We start from the raw sequence: 14,946 nt of genomic DNA, 5'->3' as shown, positions 1-14,946 counted from the left end.
AGGCAGCTACAGGCTCAGGGTGGCTGTTTTCTTTAGTCGGTCCCTTTATTAATTTGGCTGATTTTCTTTTTTTCTGCTAGCAGCTCTATGTTCCATTCTAGGGAGTAGGTATTGCAAGTTTGGCAAAGTTTTGAAGAAGAAAAAAAGTTCTGTTTAACAGTAGCTCTCTTTAGTGGTTCAAAGACTTGACTTGTGGTTGCTGTTTGTTCAGCCAGGAGAATTTCAGAGGTCCAGGCACTGTCATGTTGAGATCCCTTCCTAAAGATGTCTGATTCGGGGTATCTTTATTCATAGTGCCTTCTTTTCTGCCTGAGGTAGTCTAGCGTTCCATCTTAGACCGTAGAGCTTCCAGCTTTTATGGATTTGGATTCCTCTATGCCTCGTGGGAGAGCTTAGGTTCTTAGATTGGAGGTATGCATTATTGAGGTATTGAAAGGTCACTTATGATTTCCATAGATCGCACCTTTTTGTAGATTGCATCACCTCTTTGTACTGTGAGTGGTTCAGAGAAGGGAAATAAGTCATCTAAGGCTACAATTGTGTGGTGGCTGAAGGAAGCAATCAAGTCGACTTACATTTCTAAAGGGTGCCCACTGCCGGGGAGTTTAGGGGTGCACTTGACGCATTCTCAGGCAACTTCCTCGCTGAGTCACATCAGATGTCTCTGCATGAAATTTGCTGGGTGGCTACTGGGAAGTCATTGTCCACTTTTGCTAGGCATTATCGCTTGGATGTTGGGGCTCCAGCTTCCGTGTACTTTAGTGAGAGTGTTCTATGAGTGGAATTCTCAATGTCCCAACCGAGTTAAGGGGAGCTTAGGTACATCCCAGGAGTCTGGACTGATCTGAGTATGTACAGGGAAAAGAAAATTGGTTCTTACCTGCTAATTTTCGTTTCCGTTGTACCACAGATCAGTCCAGAGACCCGCCCATTTACTGTGGGGGGGAGAGTCTGCCGCTCGTACTGTTGCTTTGTATATAGTGTGAAGTTGTTGGAGGTTTTCAATGCTGGTTGCTTATGTTAAATTTAGGAAACAAGTTTTCTGTTGTGTTTTTGGGCAACTTCACCTTCTTCCAGCTCATTGGAGAGAGGAGCAAGTTTGCTTAGAAGCTTGCTTAGAAATTTATGGTTGTTGCTGTCATCTTGGCTTGGGTACAGATCAGTACTGAGGGGACCGCAAGTGACACGCTGGGTTATGTACAATGTCAGTGAAACTTTCTATGTCTCCAACTGCTGGCAAGGAGGCAAAACCCAGGAGTCTGGACTGATCTCTGTGGTACTACAGGAACAAAAGTTAGCAGGTAAGAACCAATTTTCCTATAGTTTTCTCTCAGTTAAAATAACAGGAAAACCTTTTAGCACTGTAAAAAAATATAATCAAAAAATGGCTACAGTGGATGACTATATAAAGGTATGTCTGAAAAGCATGATAAAATCATACAACAAGAATAACTGAGACATGAGTCTGAATGTCTTTCAAGATGTTAAGATTCCAGCAGTTAAAATTATTTTTGGAGCTTTCTTCCCCTGTCAGACATCAGATACAGCGACCAGGCCTGAGTCACCCAGGCACAGAGGCAAGGCAACCTCATTTTCTCCTAGGACAAGCAGGATGGTATTCCTCACATGTGGGTGACATCATCCGATGGAGCCCGGTACAGAAAACATTTGTCAAAGTTTCTAGAAGCTTTGACCAGCATACTGAGCGTGCCCAGCATGCTGCTATCTGCGCATCCACGCGAGGTCCCCCTTCAGTCTCTTTTCCACGGTGCAGTTCCTCGTGGTTCGTGGAGCTCCTTCTTTTTCTGTTTTTTTCTCCAGAATTTTGGGTTTTCCCCGTTTTTTTCCTCATTGGATCCCCCTTTGCGGTTGGTGCCCTCCTCGGCGGTAGGTCTCTTTTCCCCTTTCTCCAATCTTTTGAAGTCTATTACCTACTTCTTACCTCATGGAGTCCACTGGTCATCGAGCGCACGCTGGGTCTTTTGGTGTGACTGTTTTTCGTTTGTGTCCCCAGTGCCCACGGACCATGTCTATCACACATCTGCATGAGGTTTGTATCCTCTGCTTTGGGGGCCTTGCACGATGTCCGTGGGTGTTGTCTGTGATCAGATGATTTCCAAAGGCCATCAGGCGCACCTCGACAAGATGGAGAAACATTTCGGGGCACCTAAGTCTACTCCTTCCACTCCTGCGTCAGCTCCATCGACGCCGAGAGGTCGCGGGGAGCCCCTTGATACGTTCCCCTGGCTGTTCCTCTCGCCAGTACCTCTAAGGATCGCAGGGAAGGCGATAGATCCTCGATGATTTCCCCGCTCTCCAGGACATTGGGATCTTCCAATTCCTTGGTGCCGGGGAAAGACCAGGCCGAGCACCGAGGGAGGTCCCGTAAGCATCACCACTGGTTGCCGTGGAGCGGCACTGGCGACCACCACCAAAGCGACACCAGCCATCGGAGGCCCCATCTTCCGATGCCCCTGGTAGTTTGAGGCGTTTCCCACCGACATCGGTGCCGGGCACCGTGCCACCTCGGAGACCCGAGGAAGAGCCAGTGACACATCGTCCCTCTCCCTCAGTCCTGGCCACTCCAGACTTCCAGGAGGAGTTGGACTGCAGGTTGCAGTCTGCAGTGCTTAAGGCTCTCCAGAGCATCGAGCTGCCAATGCCACCGGCCCCCATACCGGTGCCCAAGCCTCCACCATTGATGCAAGCACACCTGCTGGAGGGTCTGGATGTTCTTCTGGGTGCCCTTCCAACGCAGCCGGTGCCCGAGGGACCCTCTGTTCCCCAGCAGCCACCGATGCCCTCCACTGGAGCAATCCCGTTTCTCGGGTCCGAGGAGGAGGAAGATACGGCCAACCCCGGGTTTCCCAGACCACGGTTCCCCGAGCCCTTGCCGGGTCCTTCCAGCCTCCCGCAGCCTCTGGTTCCCTCAATGCCAGTGGAACTGTCGATTCACATGGTGCCCTCAAGGCCTGCGAAGCTATCAGAACCCAGGGCTGATGCCCCTTGAGGACCTCACCCACGGCACGCCAGTCCTAGTGAGGAGGAAGGGTCTTACAACCCTTGGAGTGATGACTCCACAGAGTCATCCTCCGTTTATTCAGATGACCCCCTATTGGAGCCCTCCCTCCGGAGGCATGGCGCCGGTTGCCCTCCGAGGACCTGTCCTTTGTAGGATTGTCAAGGCCATGGCTGAGGCCATCCTCTTTCAACTGCTCACCGAAGATGACGTATGAGGTTCTTCAGTTCATCACGCTCCTAAGGAGATCATGCCAGTTCCTTTCCACAACATTTTCAACCTCCTCCACATGTGGGAGCACCCCATTTCTATCTCCCCCATCAATGGAAAGGCTAACGCCACCTATTTGGTGCAGCAGGCTATGGGGTTTGAGAAGCAGCATCTCCCCCCACCAGTCAGTGGTTGTGGATTCTGCCTTGAAAAAGGACCAGTGCTCCCCGCATCCATGCCTCAGCCCCTCTGGGACATGAGCACAGGGAGCTAGATGCCCTGGGCAGGAAAGTCTTCCAAGGCACCATGCTGGTGGCCCCCATCGCTGCCTACCAGCTTTATATGACCCAATACAATCACAATTTCTGGAAATGGGTCCAGGACTTCACAGAGGGCCTGCCTCAACAACAACAGGAGGCCATCTTGGCCATTCTCCTGCTGGGTCTCGAGGCCGGGGACCACAAGGTGCATTCCACCTATGATGTGTTTTGAGATGGCAGCCCGCATAGCTGTGGTTGGCATTGGCGCCAGGCGAATGGCATGGCTCAGAGCCTCTGACCTCCGGCTGGAGGTCCACATTAGGATAGCCGATCTCCCCTGCACAGGTGAAAACCTTTTCGGGGATAAGTCCGGGATGCGGTAGCACAATTGAAAAACCATCATGACACCCTTCAACAGCTTTCCACTAGCGCTTCTGACACCCCATCCTTGGCTAGGAAGTCCTCTAGTCCAGGATCCCGGAAGCCCTTCTACAGGCAGATGAAGTATTATCCTCCAGCCTCCAGGGCTTACACATCTCACACCAGCTCCAGAGGCCACCCTCGCCAGCAGCGAGCGCCTAGGCCTCAGCTGGTGCCCCAACTACGAACTTTTGACTGATGGCAAGTGAGCAAAGGTCAGTTGATCGTACCCCTAACGTCTGATCCCCTGGTCGGAGGCAGGCTCTTGAGCTTCGCCCATCACTGGGAAGAGATCACGTTGGATCGATGGGTCCTCACTATCATCTGTCAGGGGTACCGTCTAAACTTTAGTCGGCTCCTGGCGACCTCTCCCCCATGTCCATTGTGGGGTTTGTCCACCCATCAGGTCATAATTCAGATGGAACTCGCCACCCTCCTCGTTGGCGGGCGCAGTGGAACCGGTCCTTCGCCTTTAGCAGGGCCGAGGGTTCTATTCGAAGTATTTTCTCATTCCGAAAAAGATTGGTGGCTTGCGCCCCATTCTCAACCTCCAGGCATTGAACAAGTTTCTCGTCAGAGAAAGGTTCAAGATGGTTTCTGGGCATGCTGCCTCCCACTCCTCAGAGGAGACTGGCTTTGCGCCCTCGATCTCAAAGAGGCTTATGTGCCATTGTTATCCTCCCCCAGCCACCAGAAGTACCTCCATTTTACCAGTACAAAGTGCTGCCCTTCAGGCTGGCATCGGCCCCCCGTGTTTTTAGCAAATGCCTAGCAATGGTGGCCGCCTACCTCAGGGTCCACTCGTGCATGTGTTCCCCTTCCTGGACGACTGGTTGTTCAAGAGCGACTCTCGCTCAGGAGTCTTGCATTCTCTGGCCCTGACAGGGTAGACGCTGCAGGCTTTGGGGTTTGTTATCAACTTCCCCAAGTCTCATCTCTGCCCATCTCCTCAGCTGGACTTCATAGGTGCCAGACTGGACATGGCACAGGTAAAAGCTTTTTTCCCAGGGCCCAAAGCAAATCGCCCTTGCTTCACTGGCTACCCTTATACGGAGCAGCCTGAGGGTACCCAACCCGCCTTCTGCTCCGCCTGCTGGGCCACATGGTGGCCTCTGACCATGTGAACCCTCTGGCTCACCCCTGCATGAGTAGGGTCCAATGGACCTTGCAGTCCCAGTGGCAACAGGCTTCCCAGGATCTCAAGGCTCCGTCGCAATCACGGACCCTCTGCAAGTGACTCTGTCCTAGTGGGAAGATCTTTCCAACCTGGAAAAAGGACTTCCCTTCCAAACCTTTCCACCCCAAGTGATTCTCACCACAGACTCCTCCCTCAGGGCTTGGGAGCCCTTGTGAATGGTATCCACATGCAAGGTCTCTGGACCTGCCTCTGAAACCTGCTGTCAGATAAACTTCCTGGAGCCTCGGGCAATCCAGTATGCCTTGTGGGCATTCAGGGACCAGTTTTTCATCCAAGGAAATCCTGATTCGGAAGGACAACCAAATTCCAATGTAGTATATCAACAAGCAGGGAGACCCAGGCTCATTCCTGCTGTACTGGAGGCGGTGCAAGTGTGGACTTGGACCCTCTTGCAGGGGATGTGTCTGCCGGGTCTTCTGATGTCCTGATGCATCGCTTAAGCCGCTCCTTTCAGCCTCACGAGTGGTCCCTCCACCCGGGAGTGGCGGCCAAGCTGTTTCTCCACTGGGGCATGCCGGATGTAGACCTCTTCACCATCCCCTCACAACTACAAGGTGAGCAAATTCTGCTCCCTGTTGTCGGGGGATGGACATCCGGCCTGCGATGCCTTTTCCCTCCACTGGGAGAGAGGCCTGCTTTATGTGTACCCCCCTCTGCAGCTCCTGCTGAAGATGCGCCTGAAGCTTCAACAGGACGGTGAGACCATGATCCTGGTGGCGCCCTTCTGGCCATGCCAAGTCTGGTTCCCGCTTCTGCAGGACTTATCGGTGCGGGCTCCTGTCTGCTGGGGATGGCACCCTATCTTATCTCTCAGAATTAGGGCACACTGCGCCATCCAAACCCTCTGGGCGTTGGCCCTGACGGCTTGGATGTTGAGAGCATTGTCCTTCAGCCTCTTGGCGCTCTCGGACTGCATCTCCCAGGTTTTGGTGGCGTCCTGAAAACCATCCACCAGAAAGTCCTACAGCTTGAAGTGGAAAAAAATTTTCCTTCTGCTGTGCGGGGCATTGCTTGGATCCCTTCTCCTGCCCCCTCCCTCAGCTCCTTGGACTACCTGTGGCTCCTCTCTGAGTCTGGCTTAAGACCAGCTCAGTCAGGGTCCACCTGAGTGCTGTCAGTGCATATCACTCAGGGTGTTGCTGGCACGCCAGTTCTGTGCAACATTTGGGTAGGCTGGTTCATGCGGGGCCTCCTCCAGCTGAAGCCCCCCTCTTCGGCCTCCTGTCGCAGTCTGGCATGCTCATGCGACCTCCTTTTGAGCCACTGCGGTCTTTCGACCTGAAGGTTCCTCACCTGGAAAGTGTTTTTGTTCCTGGTGTGATTACTTCAGCTCGTAGGGTCAGTGAGCTTCAAGCTCTGGTGACCTACCCACCATACACAAAATTCTTCCATGATTGTGTGGTGTTGTTGCGTTCGCATCCAAAGGTCCTGCCCAAAGGTAACATCAGATTTCCATCGTAATCAGTCCATCGTGTTACCCTCCTTCTTCCCCAGGACTCATTCACACTCGGGGGAGTGAACCCCTCATACCTTGGACTGCAAAAGAGCCTTGGCTTTCTTTCTGTATCATACAGCCAGCCACAGACAGTCCACCCAGCTCTTCATATCTTTTGATTCCAACAGACTGGGAAGGGGCGGTGGGTAACCAAACCCTGTTGAACTGGTTGGAGGATTGCATTGCCTTTTGCTATCAGCAGGCAGGCCTCCTGCTCGCCAGCAGAGTAAAGGCTTATCTGTGCGGGCCATGGCGCTGTCCAATAGCTCATCTGCCCGCAGTCCCTTCACCGAGATTTGCTGGGCCGCAACCTGGAGTCTCTTCACACATTTGCGGCTCATTGTGGTTTAGACAAGGACGGGCGTCAGGACAGTGCCTTTGGTCAATCCGTCCTCCACAGCCTGTTTCAGTCTTGAACCCAACTTTTCCTTCCGTACTCTGTGGGAACCAGACAGTCCCTTTTTGGTCCATGGCGCCGCAGTTTATTGTTGTGCCTGTTGGCACTTTGGTCGTCCCTATGGTGGCCAGGGACAGTCTGGAGCTTGGTACTCACCGACGTGTGAGGGCTTCCATCCTGTTTGTCCTAGGAGAAAGCGCAGTTGCTTACCTGTAACAGGTGTTCTCCTAGGACAGGAGGATGTTAGTCCTCAGGAATCCCGCCTGCCTCCCCATGGAGTTGGGTTCTCCTTTCGGTTTGTTGTTTTATTTTTTTTTTGCTCGTATTTTTTCATCTATATTACGAGACTGAAGGGGGGACCTCGCATGGACGCGCAGATAGCAGCATGCTGGGCTTGCTGAATGGTGCTGGTCAAAGCTTCTAGAAACTTTGACAAGTTTTCCATGCTGGGCTCCATCGGATGATGTCACCCACATGTGAGGACTAACATCCTGCTTGCCCTAGGAGAACACCCTATTACAGATAAACAACTGCGCTTTCCTCTCGTCCCATAGGGGAAAAAATGTCCCCATCAGGGTACAAGTTTTCCCACAAATCATTAGTTGAGAAAATATTGCAAGGCACTATCATCAACCATCTCATTGGCACCACTACCACACCAACTACCTTGGAGCCTAAGAAATATGGGACCAATGATTATATGATTTATGGGCATGGCAATTTGATGGTTGCTCTACGAGCTACGCAATGGATCAGCCATGGATTTTGAAGATCCTTTAATTATTATTTCTAGTTTGAGTGCATGTGGATTAAGAACTATTTTCAAGAGAGAAGGGTGTAATTTAAAGCATTTTTGAGCATGTTTTATTAGTCATTACATGACAAAAATGCCTCTACCTTCACAGCAGTGTACTCCAGTATTGGAGAAATTTGCAAAAAATCTTCAGGATTCATCACGAATTGATCCCTTTCAGAGACCAAAAGAAGGTTGAAGGAGAACGTCATACTTCTCAAGCTCATTCCATTTATCAATTACCACTAAAAGATTCAGATATTGTGTCTTTTGAATCTTCATCAGCGCATTCCATTCCAGACTAACCAGGAATCCCAAAAGATCCATATCCAGAGACAGAGAGGTACACACCTCCACCAGAGGATCTTACTTATCCTGCATTTATACAGAGAATGGCAGTCCATCCCTTTCTCATTTCAGGAGGAAATTGATCAAAAGAAAATCTTTCAAGAGGAGTATTTTATTTATTTATCGTGATTTTGTACACCGTCATTCGGTTTCGCCATCAGAACGGTTTACAGTAATCGTGAAAAAAGGTTAGATAAGCATCATCACAGCAACTGTCTTGCAGACGGGTTATAGTTCGGGATTTGGGTGTTAGTATTACATACAATATGTTCTACTAAGGCGTAGAATGGGGTAATAAGTAAGGTAGAAGGAGGGTATATAGGTTGGATGAGTTATACAGTTAGGTCATTAACAACAGAGATTTAAAGGTTCAAGTATACTTAAGAGGTTGTTTTATATACGAAGTGAGGTCCGTTGCATATTGTCTTAGTTATTCGAATGTTAGAAGTTATTTTGTTGATCGAGAGATGGAGATTTCTTCTTGGTGTTGGGTTGCGTGGGTGTCTGATGGTGTGGTTGATTGAGTGGAGTTTGAGTAGGCTCTGGTGAACAGACAGGTTGCATTCAAGCTCTTTTTTGAAGGTTTTGGTGTTTGGTTGCGTTCTTATTTCGATTGGTATTGAGTTCCATAGTGTGGGGGCGGCAATGGATATGGCCTCTCTCGCGGGTTAAGTTCAGTTGTGTGGTTCTGGCATGAGGGATTTTGAGGAGGCCCCTTATTCGTTGAGCGTAGGTTCCATTTTGGAGCATGGATTTCGATGGATTTGTTTATAGCCAGTGTGTTTGATGTCCTATGATTAGTTTATGCAGGATTGTTAGTACTTTGTAGTCTATTCTGTATTTTATTGGGAGCCAGTGTAGTGAGAATGAGGGTTGGTGTAATGTGTTCATGTTTTTTTGTTCCTGTTAGAATTCTGGGCGGCTGTGTTCTGTAGGATTTGGAGCAGACGAATGGTAGCGAGTGGTAGGCCAGGAGTAGGGCATTGCAGTAAGTCTCCAAAACAACCTCAGGTAGTTCCAGTGTTTCATCAAGGCATTAGAAGACTTGCAGATGAGGATATGGAAACACCCCACTGTCAATTCTGCCAGTTAGCAAAAAGAACTGACCTCAAAAATAGGATCGGAGACTGTCCGGGTCAGTAAAAGTGCAATTGCCCTATGATTCTGTAATAGTGGAGTTAGCACTATAGAAAAGCTAAAAGATTTTTTAAAAATCTATTCAAATGCTCCTCCTGGTGAAGATAATAGGCTAAATGAGCAATAGGGAAAGATGTCCTATCAAACTGTAATGCTGCAAAGTAGAATTTCAACACATCAGTTTCCAAATTACACAGTATATTACCACAATATACAAAGTTCAAAGTTGATGCTGCAGCTCTATCACCTGATTTCCAAAGGAAATTTATATCTAAATAAATAAATCTCATGTATCGAGGCAGAAGAGTGCTCCAAGTATCTCATTAAATCCATCTATGATGCTCTTGATGAAGTGTCAAATTGACCATTGCTATAGCTGATATTAAAAAAAAACAAATACTTACATGCAAACCCTCAGCCTTGGGAGTGTCACTTGTTGGTTGATTTACTGTCCTAACTTGTCCATGGAGAAAGCAAAGTTGCTTACCTGTAACAGGTGTCCTCTTGTAGACAGCAGGACATCAGCCATACACTCCCACCTTCCTCCCCTTAGAGTTGAAGGTTAGCAGCAGTTGCTGGTAGAACACAGCTGTGCATGCTCAGAAAACCATCTGAGCTGTGAAAAAGCTTTTCTTCCTCCAGCTCTTTGGTCATCCACTTGTGTGGCTCATTTTGGTCGCCTGCGGTCTGTGAAAAACACCTGTTACAGGTAAGCAACTTTGCTTTCTCTGTATTGTAAACACAAGAGGCCTAAATGTTAAATTTAGGAGCAGTGTCCTAGACCCATCAATACAATGAGGTTCCTGGCAACTATTCTCTGTAACATATCCTTTATCCTTAAGAGAAAACTGCCTGTGGAGATGCTAACAACATACAATTTTCTCTTTTTTTGCAATGAGTCAGATAATTTTTATTGCATGAAAATTTTGCATATGTTGCCAAAGTAATATGTAGAGTAATTATTAACATAAAAGGGTAGGAAAAGAAGGGAAAAAAATTATAAAATAATTAATAAGCAAAGGTACAGGTTACAGACTTTATGAGAGCAGCTGAGAGGTTTGCACCTGCCTCCTGCCAAAACAGGCCTATCAGTAGCAGTGGGTTAGTCTGTTGGTCCTTTACCTCTGGATTTCCAGTATCCAAAGCCATCCTGAAAAACAAGGAGAATATGAAATGGTAATTGGTACTCCTTCAGCTGAATCAGTGTACAACATCCCTCAAAATCACTGTCCTCCAAGACTAGGCCCTAACACAGCTTGGACTCAACACAGTACATAAATAGTATTGTACTTGTATAACTCAGTAGGAAGGACAATGCTACAAGGTGTGGTATGTTGGCAGAGCTGAAGATATGAGTCTCAGCTATTGGAGTAGCAGAGGGTACTGCAGGCAGAGTAATTGTATTGGTCAATGCTGTGTGTAGGGCATCTTAGTATAGAAGAGCAGTTGTGTGTAGAAGATTGTACACAGTGGGCATCAGGTGGTTCTTCTAAGTATGGTTTAATGAAGCACTATATCTTCTGTACTACATCACAGTACGCTGTGGTATTAAGACTTCTCCCAGACAAGCAGGATGGTAGTCCTCACAGTTGGGTGACATCAGTCAGATGGAGCCCGGCACGGAATACTTTTTGTCAAGGTTTCTAGAACTTTGACTGCCACACTGAGCATGCCCAGCATGCCACTAACCCTGTGGCCCACACAGGGTCCCCCTTCAGACTCTTTTTTTCCACGCAGCAGTTGCCTCGTTGGTTTTTAGGAGCTCTGTGAGAAATTTCCTCACACCCTTCTTCATGGAAAATATTGAAGTTAATCTTCATTTCTTCCCCCTCTCCGGGGTCCCCCCATCACACTCCGTATCCTCAGACGTTTGGTAAGTGCGTTCCGCGTTTTTGCGGTCTGTTCCCGGTGGCATACCCTCTGTTGCTTCCTTTTTCTGTCCAAACAGAAACCGCAAAGTGGAACGGTTTCTGCTCCCTACACAGGGACCAAAGATCACCACCTATGGATGCCTTTCGCCCACCCCTGGAACACAGGCCTGCTATATGTGTACCCTCCGATTCTGCTAATAAGCAAGACTCTAGTGAAGCTACAACGGGACCAAGGCTCAATGATACTCATAGCCCCCTATTGGCCACACCAGTCTGGTTTCCCATTCTTCGCAACCTCTCTGTCCAGGAAACCCATTCGCCTGGGCACGGTGCCCAACCTCATTACACAGAATCATGGCAAATTGCACCACCCAAACCTCCAGACCCTGTCCCTAACAGCCTGGAGGTTGAACGATTGATACTACAACCCCTTGACCTTTCTGCTAATGTCTCGCAAGTTCTAGTAGCTTCATGAAACCCTTCTACGTGGAAGTCTATTGGTCTAAGTGGAAGAGATTCTCCTTGTGGTGTACGCAGAAGGGCTTTGATTCCTTCTCTTGCCCCACGCCGAGACTCCTAGACTACCTCTGGCACCTCTCGGAATCTGGCCTCCAGACTTCTTCCATCCAAGTACACTTGGAGTGCCATCTCTGCTTATCATCGAGGTATAGGGGACGCCCCAATATCGGTGCAACCCCTTGTAGGGCGCTTCATGAGAGGCTTGCTACAGCTTAAGCCTCCACTACGTCCACCAGTTGTGGCCTGGAACCACAGTGTAGTGCTAGCACGGCTCATGCGTCCATCGTTTCAGCCCCTGCACTCTTGCAAACTCAGACATCTCACTTGGAAAGTTACTTTCCTAGTGGCGATTACATCCACTCGCAGGGTCAGTGAGCTGCAGGCCCTGGTGACCTATCCACCCTACACAAGATTCCTCCATGACCGGGTGGTACTGGGCATTCACCCTATGTTCCTGCCTAACTGGGCCGATACAGTGTCCTGTGCGCACGATTCAGTAAACCAAAATATTTAAATTAGGGCCCGCGGTAAAAAGAGGCGCTAGGGACACTAGCGTGTCCCTAGCGCCTCTTTTTGGACAGGAGCAGCGGCTGTCAGCGGGTTTGACAGCCGACGCTCAATTTTGCTGGCGTCGGTTCTCAAACCCGCTGACAGCCACGGGTTCGGAAACCAGATGCCGGCAAAAACTGAGCATCCGGTTTTCAAGCCACGGGCTGCTTTTACTTTTTTTTTTTTACTTTTTTTTTACTTTTGGGACCTCCAACTTAATATCGCCATGACATTAAGTCGGAAGGTGCACAGAAAAGCAGTTTTTACTGCTTTTCTCTGCACTTCCCTGGCGCCGGCAGAAATTAACGCCTACCTTTGGGTAGGCGCTAATTTCTTAAAGTAAAATGTGCGGCTTGGCTGCACATTTACTTACTGTATCCCGCGGGAATGACTAATAGCGCCTGCAACATGCAAATGCATGTTGCAGGCGCTATTAGTCTCGGGGGGGGGGGGGGGGGGGTTGGACGCTCGTTTTCGACGCACTATTACCCCTTACTGAATAAGGGGTAAAGCTAGCGCGTCGAAAACTCACGTCCAAATGCCGATTTAACAGTGCGCTCCACCAGAGCACACTGTACTGTATCGGCCTGTAAGGTAGTAACTGACTTCCGCTTAAATCAGTCCATCATGTTGCCCATTTTTTTTTTTTACAAGGCCTCACACTCACCCAGGTGAGTGGGCTCTGCATACCTTGGACTGTAAGCATGTGCTTGCCTTTTACTTGGATCGCACTGCAGCCCACAGGCAGTCCACCCAGCTCTTCATTTCCTTTGACAAGAACAGACTTGGAGTTGTGGTGGGCAAACAGACCCTATCTAATTGGTTAGCAGACTGTATTGCTTTCTGTTACCAGCAAGCAGGCTTTCCATTTGAGGGACGAGTGAAAGCACACTCAGTCAGGGCCATGGCAACGTCAGTAGCACACTTCTGTTCGGTACCTATTGCCGACATCTGCAGGGCCGCAACATGGAGCTCTCTCCAAACTTTCGCAGCCCATTACTGTCTGGACAAGGCTGGTCGACAGGACAGAGTATTTGGCCAGTCTGTCCTATGAAATTTGCTTCCAGTGTAAGAACCCAACTCTTCCTACCTAGGGCCCACTGTGAATTTCAGGTTGCCCCTTCGTTGCCAACAGCACCCCTGTTGTTGTGCCTGCTGCGCATTTTTGGGTGCTGGTTGGCTTGCTATATTCCAAGGCAGCCTGTAGCTTGCTTTTCACCCATCTGTGAGGACTACCATCCTGCTTGTCCTGGGAGAAAGAGTTGCTTACCTGTAACAGGTGTTCTCCCAGGACAGCAAGATGTTAGTTCTCCCGAAACCCGCCGCCAACGATTACGTTTTCTTATTTTATTTTGTTCGCTCGTGCTTTTTGCTGTAAAACGAGATTGAAGGGGGGACCCTGTGTGGTCACAGGGTTAGTGGCATGCTGGGCATGCTCAGTGTGCCAGTCAACGTTCTAGAAAGTTTGACAAAAGTATTCCGTGACAGGGCTCCATCTGATGATGTCACCCATCTGTGAGGACTAACATCCTGCTGTCCTGGGAGAACACCTGTTACAGGTAAGCAATGCTGCTATCCTTCGCTGCACATAAGCTCAGTTTGGCCAGTAAAATTCATAACAGATAAAAAATGCCCAAATAAGAATTTGTATGTGTATAAGTAGCAGGCTTATTCTTAAGCAATAATAATATTCAGTCTGTTTTGTTGGGGGGTTGTAGGTCTAAACGACTGGGACGATGATGAAATCCTGGCTTCCGTGTTAGCTGTGTCCCAGCAGGAGTACCTAGACACAGTGAAGAAGAGCTTCATGCGCAGAGACCCCTCCCCGGACAAGAGTTGATATCATGTCAAAAGCGGAAGGAATATTCTTGGTCCTGTCACGTGGTCTGCTTACATCCCTCCAGTTATCATGATGACACTTTGATTGCTGGTCCCGTCTCCTCCCTCTCTCCACACGACTAATGCTCCTTCCCTATTTCCTTAGCCAGCAGTGGACTGACTTAGGTGCATGTATTGACACAAGAAAAGAGAATAAGCCGCCCATCCCCCCCTCCAAAAAAAAAATTATGTCATTACTCAAATCTTCTTTACTGATTCTTTATTAATATATATATATATATATATATATATATATATATATATATATATATACATATGAGATATATATATATAGATAGATAGATAGATATATACATATGAGATATATATATATATTTTGGGGGGCTATTGTGTGGTGGGGGAGGGAGGCTTTTTCTTTCCATCATTTTTATTTCTCCATTTTGGAGACAAAATAGCCTTTTGTTTTTTGGAGATATTTTTCCTTCCCTGGAATAGAATGAATGACTGTAAAACCCCAGGCAGTATTGTGACTTAGAGAGGAAGGGAACACAATGAAATTATTATTTGTTTGTATTTTGAATAGACAGGGTGTGTGTGTGTGGGTGGAGGGTTCTCTCCCTGCCTGTTTTAAAGAATATATGATGTGCATCAAGAAAGGAAGAAATTAAGTCTCCCGCTACATGCCCATCTGTCCTCTCCCACCCACACATAACACACACACACAAATACTTGACCTGTCTTTATCTGTTTTTTTTGTTTTGTTTTTTTTTTGTTATTGTTGTCGTTTGTTTAAAAAAATTTCTTACAAAATGGGCATGTCATAGAATTTACTTTTTTCTTTCTTATTAAAAAGAGGAAAAAATTATCTTATACAAAAATAAGATGCATTGC

The 14,946-nt window shown here is 48.2% G+C and overlaps 1 protein-coding gene across 3 annotated transcripts in view; it reads left to right on the top strand.

The window, feature by feature from the left end:
- The window catches only part of OTUD5 (OTU deubiquitinase 5), a 260,721-nt gene extending 246,357 nt beyond the window's left edge, over window positions 1-14,364 (top strand). The window contains exon 8 of one of the 3 annotated variants that reach the window (XM_029610434.1): window positions 13,935-14,364. In XM_029610434.1, coding sequence (XP_029466294.1) covers window positions 13,935-14,056 — 122 coding nt within the window. In that variant the 3' untranslated portion in view covers window positions 14,057-14,364. The remainder of the gene's footprint in view (window positions 1-13,934) is intronic. The other 2 variants (XM_029610423.1, XM_029610412.1) reach the window with 2 other exon arrangements.
- The last annotated feature ends 582 nt before the right edge of the window (window positions 14,365-14,946 follow it).

This window comes from Rhinatrema bivittatum, chromosome 1 (genome assembly GCF_901001135.1).
Source record: "Rhinatrema bivittatum chromosome 1, aRhiBiv1.1, whole genome shotgun sequence".
Taxonomy (NCBI): Eukaryota; Metazoa; Chordata; class Amphibia; order Gymnophiona; family Rhinatrematidae; genus Rhinatrema; species Rhinatrema bivittatum.
This window is presented reverse-complemented; position numbering and strand designations above follow the sequence as displayed.